The following is a 15,504-nucleotide window of genomic DNA, read 5'->3' as shown; positions in this document are numbered from 1 at the left end:
TACAAGTCAAAACGATCATGTAAAATAATGTTATCTTCCATGCAGTATAGAACGCTGAAGTTGGTTTCCGATTCGCAGCTTTATTCGCGTGTTAATGGGAATTTTTAAGTGAAATTTAAAACTGATTATAGCTTTCAATACACCGCGTAGCCTACAAATAATTTACATTGCTGAGCGACTTAATCCTCCGTTTTTTTGCACCTTTTACTGTTGTGAAAGTTTGTTAGACATTTAGGTATTAATTATGTCTGAAACAGACTTTTAGATATTAGAGAGGCTACAGATTTTTCCCTCTCTGGGATAATTAAGTCCATATTTGACAAGTCTAGGTAAAATATCTTTTGATCTGGACCTGGTCCAAAGGGTTTACATGTGAATAAATCCATGAAATGTCCTTTTGTTGCATTTTCATTAATAGAATTAAGCTTTTTTTAGCTTCTCGGATAATGTAGACCAGATTAGTCTAGGTATAGTGGATTTAATTTGGACCTGGTTTGATGTTTATTCACATGTAGACCACTACATGTGGAAAAAAAAACATAAAATATCCACGTATTACGTTCTCATATAGACAATACAGCTTTCACAAATCTAAAAGTGTGTTTAAGACCTAATTAACGCGGAATCGGACGCTGAGAATGGAAAACTTACTTAAACTTTAATTTTTCCTTACATTTTCTCTTAACTGCAGAATCGGAAGCAACTAAACGGAAGCGAACTTCAGTATTAACCGAACCTAGTACCTCTTTTAAAAGTCACGATTACAGTTAGGCATTTTTGACTTTTTTTTAAGGCCGTGTAATACACAAAAACACAATACACCGATTCCAAATATATATGCACTGCACACATATTGTGGCAAACCTCTGAGAAGTATGACAGTGGAACTGATTCGAGGTGCTGCCGTGTTTCACAGGGACCTACATTATCATTACAACACGTTGTTTAAGTCGGGAAGCGCAGGACTACGATAAACCAGCGTCTTGTTGTTCAAAGCCGCTGGAAAATACGTTTTAAACCCGAGCAAACATGTTTCTTTTTCCTGTAGTTTAGGATTTAATAGCTATGTTAAGCCCTTTCCGTCTATTAGCAAATGTGCAGGCATAATTCATGTGTAATATGTCCTGACAAACCACAGGATGTTGGTGGGCTACAGCAGCAGCTCGGAGGAGGAAAGCGAGTCGGCGGCGGCAGCAGCAACTGCTAACGCACTTTTATCTCGAAAGTGTCAAGAGGAAGACGATGCTAACAATGGCAGCCCAGCGACAAAGAAACACAAAATTGAGGAACAGGTTCCTAAAACGAGGTGTGTTGTTCTGGCTTTCTGTAGGCTGAGTTGAACATGATTGACAAGAGACTGTAAAAAGAGGATGAGACAGAAAACACAAATAGTAAATGTATGTCCAAGAGTAGTTATTAAACTTGTCCCGTAAGCTTTAACGTTACATGTCATTTTCCAACTTCTTGCCATAGCCAATCCCTGGATGATAAACCAATTGAAACTGTTTTTTATTAATAATAGTAATAATAATATTGATAAAAATAATCATAAAGGGAAATTACAGTTTACACTCTGTTGTTATTACACACATTACACACAGGCCTGAATTACACACACATGCTCAGTACCTATACATGCACTAATGGAGAGATGTCAGAGTGGGTGGGGGGGCTGCCCATGGAAAGGCACCCCTAGCAGTTGGGGGTTCGGTGCCTTGCTCAAGAGCACCTCTTGAAAGTAATGTAAGGTCTCATTGGGCTGTGTTTCTGTTAGGCTGCCTCTTCCTGGTTGCCTGTTGGCCATGTTTCCAGAGGAAGTGGCCTCACAGACGGAAGACAGCTCTCTTCATGGTGGACGCGTGCGCTCTTTTAAACACGAGAGAGGCAACTGGGCTACCTATGTTTATTTCCCATGTAAGACCAACACATTGTACTGAAGATTGATTTATAAAATTAGCATTGGTTAAATATAATTTGTGTGTGCGTGTATAGTCTCTATCTCTCTCTCTCCTCTGCACATCAGACCATCCTGAGGAGGAGTTCAGGGAGTTGTTGGAGGAGCTGCTCTCACTAGCCGGGGACCACAGTGTGGTTTTGACCCCGCAGGAGGAGTTCCACCTCAGCTTGTCTAAGACGGTGGTGCTCAGACACCACTGGATCCAAACCTTCACCCAGAGCCTCAGGGCAGGCCTGGTGCACTGCAAGAGGTTTGCTCAAATACCCATACACCGGAGGAAAACTTGTTTTAGCTTAACAGTGTTAGCCTTTGAGTTTTCAAAGCAGATGCAGTAATTACAGGGAGTCATTTGTAGGACGTGTAATTAAATTGCACTAAAGACTAAAAAAGTAAAATGCTTAATGCAAAAAGTCTTAGAAAAGGGTTTAGCTGGTGGAAGAAATCTAAAGTATCACAACATGCAAAGATGGTAAGACAAAAGGAAATGAAACAATGAAGAGAAATTGAACAATGAAGATAGTTTATATACAAACTGTATATAATGATTGCACTACTATAAATATGATATAACTATCTGTAATAACCAGAGGTGTCAAAAGTATTTACAGTCAATACTCAGGTAGAAGTATAGATACTGAGGTTTAAAAAGACTTCTATAGAAGGTGAAATATCAACTCAAGCTTTTTACTTTTAGTAAAAGTGTAAAAGTACTGGTTTTAAAACTACTTAAAATATAAAAGTAAAAGTAAGGTTATGGGAAAAAGTGCTATTAAGGAAAAATACTTAGGCCGTGTCACAGGGGTCTATTGCACTACCCTACCTCCCCTAAAACATTGTTCTAAAGGCCATAATGACTATATTGTATATCAAAACGTTAATGTTGAAAAATATGGGATGCACCTGTTTCCCCTGCATTTATGCCATTTATTTGACTTATTTATCTTAGTACAATTCAAATACATTAAAGAACCACATGTGTGTACTACGGAGCTTTGACATGTGTTTCATGGAGCGGAAGTTATGATGACTTGTTGCCTATAAGTATTGCCATATTAAAATGGTGCAAAAAGTCAAACTTTAATGGCGTGTTATCAATTAGCCTTTATTATGTAAACATCCCAGCTTAGCTGCAGGAATCTGTAATGGGATGGCACCATTTACCTGGTTATGTTTTTTTTTTTTTTTTGAATGGTTGAACAAGGCTATTTTTTATAATGTAACGAGTAGAAAGTACAGAGAATTATGTGAAAAATGTAAGGAGTAGAAGTAAAAAGTCTGCTGTAAAATATTGTATTTTACAATAAAGTATTGATATCTAACATTTCTACTTAAGTAAGGTATCAAAGTATTTGTACTTTGTAACTTGACACCTCTGGTAATAACTTTCTCAGGGCAAGGTGAGTACTTGATTTACAGCAGCAGCCTAGAGGATCCCCTTCACTTCAATAGATGGAATAGTGAAAGTAGATTAGATAAAGATGGGAACGTTCCATCAGAAGCTGACTACGGTGGATTTGCATTCTAGCTTGTTCTTCTTCTTGTTGCCAGGTTTGTGTGCTCAGCAGGGAGACTGAGGCTCTACTGTAACGCTGAGAGGACAAGGTACAGTCTCATCCTTTAATTCTCTCCCTTTCTCTTTATAGTTAATTAGGGATCGACCAATACTGGTTTTTAAAGGCAGATACCAGTAATTAGAAGTCAATGATAACTGAAATTCGGAACCGATATGCATTTTCATTGAAAAATTGAAGTTTGCATTTAAATTTTGGAGTGTTACAAACTTCAACACAAAACTTTGTGTTGAATTCTTTAATCAATTATTTAATAACTTAGAAACGTTCAACATAATACCCCGTAAAAGATAGTCTGATTGTGTTGTGGGTGGGACATTAAGGCAGACTCAGTGGGGAGTGGAACTAGAGATGTTCCGATACTGATGCCAGTATCGGTATCGCCTCCGATACTACTCGGATATGACACACTGGTATAAGATCAGTACTCTGTATCGGCTGATACACTAGTTCAGGTATCTGTAAAAAAATGGTATCGGACCATCTCTAAGTGAAACCAACACTTTTTAATTAATTAACTTTATCGGATATCAAGCAAATAAAATGAAATCAAATCCAGGTTGTTCTGGGCCTTTCTGTGTGGAGTTTGTTTGTTCTCCCCGTGTTTGTGTGGGTTTACTACGGGTGCTCTGGGTTATTCCTACCATCCTAGATAGGACTACAGTTGATAAATAGCCAATTGGCTAACACTGGTGCATTTACAGAAATGTTATTTACATTAACGCGCATTGTCCTGATCAAATAAATAAATCTGCAAACTGGCAGATAATTGGCCAGGGTCAAGAATCGGTCTATCCCTATTAAAAGAAAGATTTTAGATAACGATACATTTTCTTTCCTAATGTGTTTATGTGTTCAGTTTGTCATGGTTCGACTGCCTATATCTGTCTCTGTCTGTTGTCCGCTGCAGGACGTTTTTGGGGATGGAAGTGTGTACTGGGCATGCTCAGTTGTTGGACCTGAGCCAAGTCTTAGACAGAACAATGACCGAGTTTCACCTGGACACCTTCTATAAGGTTAAGGATTGACACATTGTAACACGCACGCACGCACACAGGCACGCACGCACACACACACACACACACACACACAGCCTTTACCCTTTGAGATCTAAAGCTGGGCCAGTTTGTTGGTCACTCTGAAGTTTGATTTAGTCTTTTTCTGTTGCTGAAGTGTTGGTACCTGTGTAAATACAGTGGATCCACAGGTTCTAAATCAGATAACGGGATGTTCTTCTGTATGTAGCAAATGTACTGTATGTACGTAGCAACTATTCGATTTTAATTTTGATTTAAGCTTAAAGTATAGAGCAGTTGTGTTTTAATATTATTTCATATGATTTAGTGTATAAATAAATAATTTTAAAGCAATGTCTTGTTTTAAAAAATATAAATGAACTGAAGTATTGTATTGTAGGTCTTAATTTCCCTACATCCTTTTCAGAGTTGTTTCAGACAATGTTTCCACACTGACTTCTGATTTAAATTTAAGTTAAATTTCTTAAATTTGACTGGGTGAAACCTGCAGAAACCCTGATAAATTGTCCAAAAGAATCTGAAGCAGTGCACACATCCGTGTCTTAATGTTCCCACTGGTGTGTTTTCTAGGATCCATCTTTCCACGTGAGTCTGGCCTGGTGTGTAGGAGACGTGACAGGACAGATGAAGGAGTGCATTCAGGAGATGCAGGTACTGGGACATCTTGTGTCCGTCCGTCTAAATTTCCAACAATGACATCACTGTGTGTTCATTTTAACATTGAAATAATTTCACTGTTCTTCGTGAAAGACGTCAATTCTGAATCCAAAAGTATGCTGTTGTGCCTCTGTCCATTTTAAAGTGCCCCAATGTGTTCCGTGTCCCAATCAGAATCTGTAGACATGTTGGCCGATTCAAAACTGCAGCACAAAAATTCCAAATATGAGTGAGGTCATTTATAGGGTGGAATACAAGTATGAACCTGGAAATAAACATGGCACAGTATGATACCTTTAATAACTACTGTTGTGGTGGTAATGTACTTTTTGCATGTGTATTGTTCTGAACACTACTGACCAATCTGATAGCAGGTGAGATAATGCGGGGTATCAGGTCAGAAACAGCTGATTTGACTGAATGACTTGCACAGAACGGTTCATATCTCTCATTTTCTGTCTGTTAGAGACTAATTGATGACCACGAAGAAGGACCATTTCTGCTGAGGTTGGACTGCGTGGAGCTGCGCTGCAGGACAGGAAACAAGACCTTCCGCTTCCCTCTGGAGCCCTAAAATTGGACATATGTATAACTTGACCACTCACCCTTTACAGCTGGGATCCTCTGAGCCACCTAAATGAGCTGGAAACGTATCAATTTAGTGGTGCAACGATGATATGTTGTATTTCATTAATAACTGCCGGCAGCAATGTAGCATGTCACAACAAAGATTGTCTATATCCACGATTTTCCACTCTTTGGATAGCTCACAGGAAATTCCGCAGGATGCATGTCTTTTTGTCCGCTTCCTTCCGCTTTCCTTGTGTCGGAATTTTAAACTCCAGTGGATTTCTGAGAACTATGGTTAACTGTTCCTCAGATCTCTGAAGGGTAAATCCCGACAGCTAGCTAGACTATCTGTCCAATCTAAGTTTTCTGTTGCGCAACTTCGCAAAGCAACTTTAGAACGTGCATGTTCCACCAAAACAAGTTCCTTCCCAAGGCTACTTTGCAGCGGCACCTGGGCTGCTTAGCCCCGCCCTAGACGATTGTGGTTGGTTTAAAGAATTGCCAATAAACCAGAGGATGTTTTTCTCACATCCCGGAATGCTGTGTGGACTAGCCAGACCCTCCCCCGGAGCGCCGTGGAGGAAGGTCTGGCAAAGTGAGACTACAACAAAGAGGATCAAGGCTCAATGGCAGTTGAGTATTGTATTTTAATGCTGTTTATAAAATAAAGTTGCTACTGGTTTTATACTTCCCTAATTCCTTTTTTGTGCTAAACCAATGCCATGAGGGTTCAGAAAGGTAGAAGTGTCACCAAAAGTAGCTTTTAGAGAAATATGACGCGTGTGTGCAATGCGACACATTTGAATGGGTGAGATTCAAAAGCCTCAATGAAAGGAAGTTGTGGACCTAATCAGTACTGAAACCTCACCGGGTGGCAAGTTATATCTTGCCATTAGACCTCACTGACATGAACACACAGGAGAAAATTGGTGGGGTCAAAGACAATATAATAATTTTACTCCATAAAGCAACACAAATTTATAACCAACATTTGATAGTTCACGGGAGCTATGACACTCAAGAGTATATAACAGTGGTCCAGCACAGAGAGAGCCTGATGGCACAGTAAAATCATTAAGGTCAGAGAGATTCCACTGCATGTCACACAAGGATTACGAGTCAGGTTTTAAACTCTGCATGCAGGAAGATAAAATAAAACAGGGAAATAGAATTTATACCATAAAACAATAAAAGTCCCCTCATTTGTGCCGGTGTAAATCCAGTCTGAACCAAACCTGGGCACAATATTTATACAGACCCCTCCAACGTGAACTGTAAAGGACATGGAAAGTGACGAGTAAGAGCTTTTAATAGCAGGTCATTTAATTTAGAACAAATAGCCCGTCACTACCATGTGGCTGTTGTTTGATAAAGTTAGAAAGCAATGATGTTAAAGAATATTTCGAAGAAATTAAGCTTACAAGCCATCTCATGAACGTCAGAAACAGTTGACAAAATAAAAACATTTGCTTTCACCTACGTCTAATGTTCAGCAGAGGACAAAGCATCGCATGGCCTAAGCACTGAAACTTTGGTCTGAGCTTCAGATAGGACAACTGAGCTATCGCCACAAATACTGAGCAAACTCTTGATTATTGATGAAGACCATAAAATGCAGTTGAGAGCCTTGTCAAAAGCTAGTAATTGGACCTTGATGTAAGTTGTATTTTTGGCAAATAGTTTTGAGTCAATTTGTCAACCGTTTGACAAAATAAATCGTGACTCAGAGTCCACTTGGTAGCTTTTTCTGGAGCTTTCAACTGCATCTCTGGTCTTCATCATTGAACAGAACAAACTCAATGGATGGAGCCGACTCCTTTTATTGATTAAGACTGTGAGATGTTATTCAAAGCTCCTGAAAAAGCGAGTAAATGGACTTTCTGTCCAAAAACGGTTTGAGCTTTTTGTTAGACCTTTGAATGTCTGCAACCTGAAAAGAACAACAGGATCAAGAGAAATCAAATGACAATAAAAAGGTGAGCAAGTTGTTTTGGTTAGGGTCTTCTTCTGAACACATACCAAGCATAAACCTGACCTGTTGCACTGAGAAACATGTAATAAGAAAAAAAAAAGTATGTGCTTTACCGTTTAGCCTAACAACATCACAGTAAAGGGAGTTCATAAATCTCTCACAACATTAAGAAAAACATCTTACTTTGATTAATAGCTCAGGAAAGTGGCACATAAAGGATATCCCTGGTTTTTAACTTATACATACACGTACTATATTCATTTGGATTTAGTAGATAAAATCTCGGGGATTCTTTAAAAGCAGAGACCAATATAAACGTATTTAAATTAACTTATTTCTGCCAACAGTTCTACAAAATGTCCATTATTTTTCATAAGCTATGAGGCATGTACACAGGACTATTTTGGTAGTCACATTTCAGCAAGACAGGCGAGATGAGTCAGTGTGTGTGTGCACATAAAGCCATCGGTTTCTACTAGCATTATGGGGAGAACAGCACAGTCTTGATGTAAGACACAGTCGTCATGTTCAACAGCATGTTCACATGTTCGTTCCCTGGAAGCTCCTTTACTGTCACAGGCTGTTTTTGCTTTCCCACCCACCGCCTGCACTGGATGCCACTCCGTAGGTTCACCGTCCCGTCCCCATCTCCCAACACAACCGTGGGCTCCACGTCGGGGAACTTGTCCGAGTACTGGAAGGCCTCCATCGTGGGGATACCGCTACCATACAAGCAATGGACGGCCACGCCGGGGGGCCTGAGGTCGGACACCAGTGGCTCGGTGTCCTGCCGCATGAGCCAGCCGTCCTCAAAACCGATGTCTGAGTAGAAGCGCTTGTAGTCCAGCACGGTGTAGTTCGTGGTGGGCGTCTGCACCAAGATCTGGGGATAGATAGAGAAAAAACTACTTTCTTAGTTGTTTGATTTGGTTACCTCTAACAAATGCTTAAAGCTAAAGTGCTTAACTTTGTGATATTGTTGAATGTCCGTTACATACAAGCCATTGCCAAATGAATTGCTACAAAGCTAATTAGGTCTATTGGCTCCACACAACTCTGTATTTGTCAGTATGGCTATGTTCAGAATATAGTGTCATCCGGTAACTTTTGTGGGTACTTCTCAAGTTAAAGTAACTACCTCTCCATCATGTTTTAAAATCCTCCATGTCCTCCTTGGCTACTAGCAACTAGAGGAGGGGTGGGGGCGGTGCGCGATCACGGAAGGCTTGTATCGTGTGGATGCGCAGACAGTTTTGTTGTCATTACTTAGAATTCCTCTAGAAACTACACACTTTAGCTTTAAGAAGATCACATTGTGTTCAGTTATATTTTCATCATAGTCCCTGCACATCCAGGAATTTTTTAAGATATTAAATGTTTTATGAATAGTTTAATTCTAATATACGACGCAAGATAGCTGCATTAATGCTCGTTTTATCCTGCATTACTACAACATGCTAACATTTAATTTTTTTAATCTACACCTTTGTCTGTTAAAGCTGCGTTCATTGATTTTTGGCCACTTTATGGCAGTGTTAGCTCACTTTTATCAACCTAACCAATGTAAATGCAAACTGTTCTTTAAGCTCAACTTCTGAGGGAAATACCTGGCTCTTCAGTAGCTAAGTGCTCCACTGTTCACCTGCTAGTTGCTAACTTTGTCACCATGCTGTTTGGTGGGTTTATCAGAGCTTTTCCACGGAGATGAAAACTTCCCGATGCAGCTAGTGACAAGGTTGATAAGAGTAAGGTTTGCTATCTGGAAAACCAATACATTAGCTTAGAGCCACTAAAATGATTAGGGGAACTACAGAGAGATACTGCCCTGTGGGGTGTCACTTCTATTAATATTGTAAACAAATGGTAATCAGTATACCTTTAAGGCTACATTTGTATTTAAATGTCCACTGTTATCAGTTAAAATGTCCAATATGTAATATATCTACTGCAATAATTCCAAAAATGAGCCCGGTCGGGCAAAGCCCGAAAAAGCTACATGGCTCCTCTCTCTCCATCCCATGGGCCCACCACCTGTGGGAGGAACCAGTGGGATCGGGTAAGTTGTCACATGGGTGGCAGCGAAGGTCAGGGGCTTCGACAGACCAGACCCGGGCGACAGAGGCTGGCTCTGGGGACGTGGAATGTCACCTCTCTGTGGGGGAAGAAGCCGGAACTTGTGCAGGATGTGGAGCGCTACCAGTTAGATCTGGTGGGGCTTACATCTATGCACAGTCTCGGTTCTGGAATCATACTCCTGGATAGGGTGTGGACTCTGTCCTACTCTGGAGTTGCCCAGGGTGTGAGGGCGGGTGTGGGGATACTCACAAGCCCCCGGCTGAGCGCCACTGCGTTGGAGTTTACCCCGGTGGACAAGAGGGTCACCTCCCCACGCCTGCGGGTGATGGGGGGGGAACTCTGACTGTTGTTTGCGCATTTGCACCAAACAAGAGTTCGGAGCTTTTGGCCTTCTTGGAGACCTTAAATGGAGTCCTGTATGGGGCTCCAGTAGGGGACTCCAGTAGGGGACTCCATAGTTCTGCTGTGGGACTTCAACGCACATGTGGGTGATGATGGAGATACCTGGAGAGGCGTGATTGGGAAGAACGGCCTCCCTGATCTAAACAAGACTGGTTGTCTGTTGTTGGACTTCTGTGCTAGTCATGGATTGTCCATAACAAACACCGTGTTCAAACATAGGGATGTTCATAAGTGCACGTGGTCCCAGAGCATCCTAGGCAAAGGTCAAGGATAAATTTTATGATCGTTTCATCTGATCTGAGGCTGTGTGTTTTGGACACTAGGGTGGTGAGTTGGGTCAGGGGATGGGGAAGGACTCTGGACAGACCTGGTAAGCCCAAACGAGTTGTGCGGGTAAATTGGGAACGTCTGGAAGAGAGACCTGTCGGACAGACTTTTAACTCACATCTCAGGAAGAGCTTTTTGTGCATCCCTGTGGAGGCTGGGGGCATTTAACCTGAGTGGGCAATGTTCAAAGTTTCCATTGCTAAATTTGCGGCGGGGAGCTGTGGTCTTAGGTGCCTCAAGGGGCGGTAACCCACGAACACCATGGTGGACACCGGTGGTTAGGGAAGCCGCCCGACTGAAGGAGTCTTTCTGGGATATGTTATCCCGGAAGACACCGGAGGCAGTTGCAAGGTACCGACTGGCCCGAAGGGCTGCAGCCTCTGTCGTGGGAGAAGTTCGGAGAAGACATGGAGAAGGACTTTCGGTCGGCACCAAGGCGCTTCTAGAAAACCGTTTGCCACCTCAGTAGGGGGAAGCGAGGAATCCTCCAAGCTGTGGACAGTAACGGGAACGGCTTGGGATCCCCCAGTGGGAGCTGGTTGATGTGGCTCTTGAAAGGGAAGTTTGGGGTCCCCTGCTGGAGCTGCTGCTCCTGCGACCAGATACCGGATAAGCGGATGAAGATGGATGTATGGATGGAATATTTCTAAAAAAGCCCCAATGCGTCACCAGATATAAAGGAAACATGCCAAGTTGAGATACTATCTGTCTAACAGTGCTAGTGCCAGTCTTTTCTCCTTTTGCAATTTCTGTTCCATGACAGAATTTCTGTTTGTGTTTTGGCCTGTGTGTATGTATCAACTGCCCAGTTTGACAGCCAGGCCAGGTTGCCAGATATATCTGTAAAAACATAAACCCAGCGTGTCACAGCTGTAACGCTAACATAGCCCCGAAATCATGAGATAGATGCTACCCAAACTAAAAAAAAGGCAAGGTATGTTTCTATCAGTGTGTGACCAGAGACATATCAAACCCCAAGTAAATATTGAAGATGTATTTGAAAAGTGGAGACAGCTTACAGCCCAAAAGGACGCAGAGTTGGCTAATTTTCTACTACAGGTAAGCTTCAGGCTAATTTATTACAGCTACAAGGGACGGGCATTTTATATCATTTTAACATTTGTGTGTTCACACTGAATTATACCCGAGTTGGTTACTCACACAAACAATTGAGACACAGCCAGTTAAGTGATCCTGACTGGTCCTGGCTTACACCACCATGCTAGTTCTGCTAACTGCCAACATTACTGGAGGACCAGGCAAGCGTGCAAAGGCTGTTTACAACGTGTTCAGCAGTGAGTTACTTTTAACCAAATGAGGGGGCTGTAAATCCGGAAAAGAGGGCCGCGTTTTTGCAGTGTGTTTGCGATTGTTGCCGTAATTCTAAGCCAATAAAGTGTGTTCAGTCGGGTGGAGAGGACGGCAAGGTAGTGTTACTTTAAGCGGTTACTACAGTAATTCTAAGGCTTGGAAGTGTTTCTGTCCGTTGGATGGAGAAGACGGCAAGGTTGTTTTGTTTTTAACGATTCTTACCATAATTATAAGCCGTAAAAGTGTGTCTGTCAGTTGGGTACCGAGCTTATGTGACTGTCAATATCGCCAGCAACTGATGTTAGCTACTCTGCTGTGAAGTAACGTCTGGCTATGTGAGACAAGCGTCTAGCAACTCTGTTGAGGATGCTGCCGTTTCAGCTTCGCCATCAACGCAAACTTTAAGTCTGGCAGGGGAGCCAACTCTCTCTAGTATTTTGAATCTATACTTCAGTAACCATTTTAAATACTAGCTGCCAGTTTTACATATTGCACCTTTAAACACCAGGGGTCTTCAACGTTTTTTAAGCCAAGGACCACTTATCTGAGAAGAGACGGAGCACGGACGCCCATACTACATATTTTATAAAATGAAATTCCACATTAAACTTGGCCTATAAAAACCTAAAACTTTTATACATACATTTTTAGTGCATAGAAAACTAAGCTTTAAAAAATGGTATTGGTATTGATTATATGAATCACGTTTTAGTGTAAAACATACTTTGAAACAGTGAATTATTAGGATCAACTGTATCTGTGGATGGCTACCATAGAGATTCATTTACCATAGGCCACAACACCTATTGTCAGTGGGTTTTTTCACATATAGGCTGATTTATATTTGCTAATAATATGTTGGATTCATGTGAAGACATATTACATTTTTACTATTACATTTATTTTTAAGTTAGGCAGTATGCGGGAGTTTCTCTGCAACTTTTGAAATACTTACCAGATGCACCTGTCTCACATTATAGATGTGCAAATTTTATTTCTGTACTATTTTTTAAAAAACATTTTCAGTAACTTAGTGGCCCCCCCTGCAGTAACCTTAAGGAACCCTTAGGAGGCCCGGACCCTTGTCAAAGATATCTGGCTTAGTCAGAGTGGTTAGCAACAGCAAGAAGACAGAAACTAAATGTCTCCTTGAAGAAAATGATACATACGCACACACACTTACATGATCTTTGGGCCAGGAGTGGGCATAGGGGAACAGCCAGGAGGTGGAGACAGCAGAACGTTGTTGGGAGCGAATCTTCAACGGGCTGATCACCGGGATGCGGTTATTATCCCCTGTGGGAAGAGAAATAAAATCCGTACCAGAGAACTGAAACTGAACTAGAAATTTCCAGCCAGAGTTTTGTTTTCTGGCTTCTTTAAATAAAACACGCTATTCGTGTCCTGTGAGACATACTTTAAACCCATGTAACCAAATATACAGTGGAATGTGTTGCACAGTGTTGTCTAATCCTGATTGTATCAGGGTTACAGGTAGGAACACATTTACCAACATACACAATCTGATGTAAATGGTTTTTTTTGTTTGCAATTTGGTCTGAGCAATTTGGAGGAATCTGATAGAGGAACAAGGAGAGGAGTTTCTACACATTATTACACATTTTTTTGACAGACAAATTTGAGAAAACTAACTTTGTTTGAGATCTGTTCCCGTCTCAAGAACAAACTTGAGATCTGGCAACACAGATAAATTAACGTCAACTAACGTTTGTGAATGCCCTAACAAAAGTAATCTCAATAATGCTAATTATGTTTATTTAATGTGCAAGAGTAAGCATAGGTTATTAATACATTAGTTTACTTTTAAAAAGCCTGCTCTCAATGACTATAGCAGAACAAATTTTGAAGAAGTCCCACCAACCTTTTACCAACCAAGTATTTTGTGGCGCAGAGACAATTTATGCACAAAAAGGCCTTGTATGCTTTGTTTATCTCTTTCTGAAGGTACGTGGGTTTATGCTTGACTTTTGTCTAATATCATTAATTCAAAATATTTTATGTTTTATCTTTTTGTAACAGAGTGCTTATTATTATCATTTTCATTGTGTAGAAAAATCATACATAACAATAATATTGACCATCTGTAGACAGTCCAGGGTCTACAAACAGCAACAAAGAAACTGTGCCAACCTGCACCACGAAGCAAACACAAACAGCGTTCCAGCCAATAACCGACAAGAAGGATTTGGGGGTGGGGGGGGTTAGTGCGCGGAAGCACAGAAGGAAAGGGGAGGGGACGGAATGAGGGGGAGGGAAGGGCAAGTTAGATTTTATTTTGAAAATACTAGTCAACAAGAAGTAACGTCACCCAACATCGCTTAGAGCACCTTTAACAAAACATTTACACAATTTGATTTTAGATAAATAATCATCAATAATAAATAAATGGTTAAAGGCTAATAATAGAACAGCTAGAGCAATGTGGTAAGTTATTAGACATTCATTTTAATTACATAACCCTATCCATGTAAAAGATATTAGGAAATCCAAAATCTACTATATAGTTATATTGCCCGGCCCTACCTCTTTTCATCCTGAACCTTTCCAGTAAAGGCAGGGAGATAATTGTTCTTGTCTACTACAAAACATACTGCAGGATCGGACCCCCATAAGCACAATAAAACTGTTTCCATATAACCGGTTCCATATCTTACCAGAGGTGACCACACGGAGGGTCTTGGCCACCCCTGCCCATGGTGCTCCCAGGGTGATGAATGCTTTGATGTACCGGTCTTTCCAGGCCTGTGGTTGCTGGTTGAGGAAGTACAAGGTGTACATGTTGCCCATGCTGTGTGCAATGAGTACCACGGGCCCCCCCGCATTCTCCGCCATCTCTTCAATCATCTGTTGCAGCGCCAGGAAATACTCTTTATTCTCATCTGATAAAGAACAAAAGATCAACAGAGTTAAGTAAGCTGGCCTTGCTGTGAAACCCCCCGTGTTGCCATTAGAAGTTGGAGCGCTAAGCTAAGCTCTAACGGGAGTGGACCAGTTGAAATATGTGGCCTGATGGGGAAAATGTCCTACACTTCCCCAGGATCCCTATAAATTCTGACTTGAATGCCTAAAAGAATAACAGCCCACAAGTTCCAATACTGGCTAGGACACTGCTCATTGTTGTTTGTTTCCTCATATTGGCCAATACTTACTCCCACAAATAATAGATGCAAGTCTTTCTTAGGGCTCCAAACCATTTAACACGCCTGCTAAATGATTCTGTAGATTCCTTAAATGCTGAACAAGAATGTATTGTGTGTAAACAAACAGACACTACACTACCGGTCAAAAGTTTGGGGTCACTTACAATGTTCCATTCCACTCTATAATAGACAGAATACAAATGATCTGAGTGGGTGGCTGATCTTTAATGCAATATCTACATTAACCCTTTATCAGCCACCATTCATCCATTGTTCCAAAGGCACATTTTGTTTAGAAAATGTATGTAAACACATATTGTAATCTGAAAACTGCTGCCCTGGTTAAAAAAAACACATGCAACTGATCTCAGCTGGTAGTCCATCTATAATGTAGTGCAATGGAAATTTCTAAGTGACACAACCGGTAGTGTACATTCTAATATATATATATATATATATATAT

General features: G+C 41.0%; 2 protein-coding genes across 5 annotated transcripts in view; one reads left to right on the top strand and one right to left on the bottom strand.

Annotated features, from left to right (window-relative positions):
* pla2g15 (phospholipase A2, group XV) overlaps positions 1-15,504 on the bottom strand; it is a 38,618-nt gene that overhangs the window by 14,756 nt on the left and 8,358 nt on the right. The window contains exons 5-9 of one of the 3 annotated variants that reach the window (XM_034879587.1): positions 14,556-14,780; positions 13,064-13,176; positions 8,224-8,647; positions 7,214-7,220; positions 2,929-2,939 (exon numbers count right to left, since the gene is read on the bottom strand). In XM_034879587.1, coding sequence (XP_034735478.1) covers positions 8,246-8,647; positions 13,064-13,176; positions 14,556-14,780 — 740 coding nt within the window. In that variant the 3' untranslated portion in view covers positions 2,929-2,939; positions 7,214-7,220; positions 8,224-8,245. Of the gene's footprint in view, positions 1-376; positions 387-2,928; positions 2,940-7,213; positions 7,221-8,137; positions 8,648-13,063; positions 13,177-14,555; positions 14,781-15,504 lie in introns of those variants that run through there. The other 2 variants (XM_034879586.1, XM_034879585.1) reach the window with 2 other exon arrangements.
* Positions 838-5,898, top strand: usb1 (U6 snRNA biogenesis 1). Of its 2 annotated transcripts, XM_034879591.1 has the most exons (7): positions 840-1,306; positions 1,775-1,914; positions 2,024-2,207; positions 3,506-3,559; positions 4,439-4,544; positions 5,136-5,216; positions 5,689-5,898. In XM_034879591.1, the coding sequence occupies exons 1-7, from the start codon at positions 1,140-1,142 to the stop codon at positions 5,794-5,796; spliced, it is 840 nt and encodes a 279-aa protein (XP_034735482.1). In that variant the 5' UTR covers positions 840-1,139; the 3' UTR covers positions 5,797-5,898. The 2 variants fall into 2 exon arrangements, with proteins under 2 accessions (XP_034735483.1, XP_034735482.1); XM_034879592.1 differs by lacking the exon at positions 3,506-3,559 and having other exon boundaries at positions 838-1,306.

Source organism: Etheostoma cragini, chromosome 8, assembly GCF_013103735.1.
Source record: "Etheostoma cragini isolate CJK2018 chromosome 8, CSU_Ecrag_1.0, whole genome shotgun sequence".
In the NCBI taxonomy this organism is placed as follows: domain Eukaryota; kingdom Metazoa; phylum Chordata; class Actinopteri; order Perciformes; family Percidae; genus Etheostoma; species Etheostoma cragini.
Note: the sequence above shows the minus strand (reverse complement) of the source record. Positions and strands in the feature narration are given on the sequence as shown.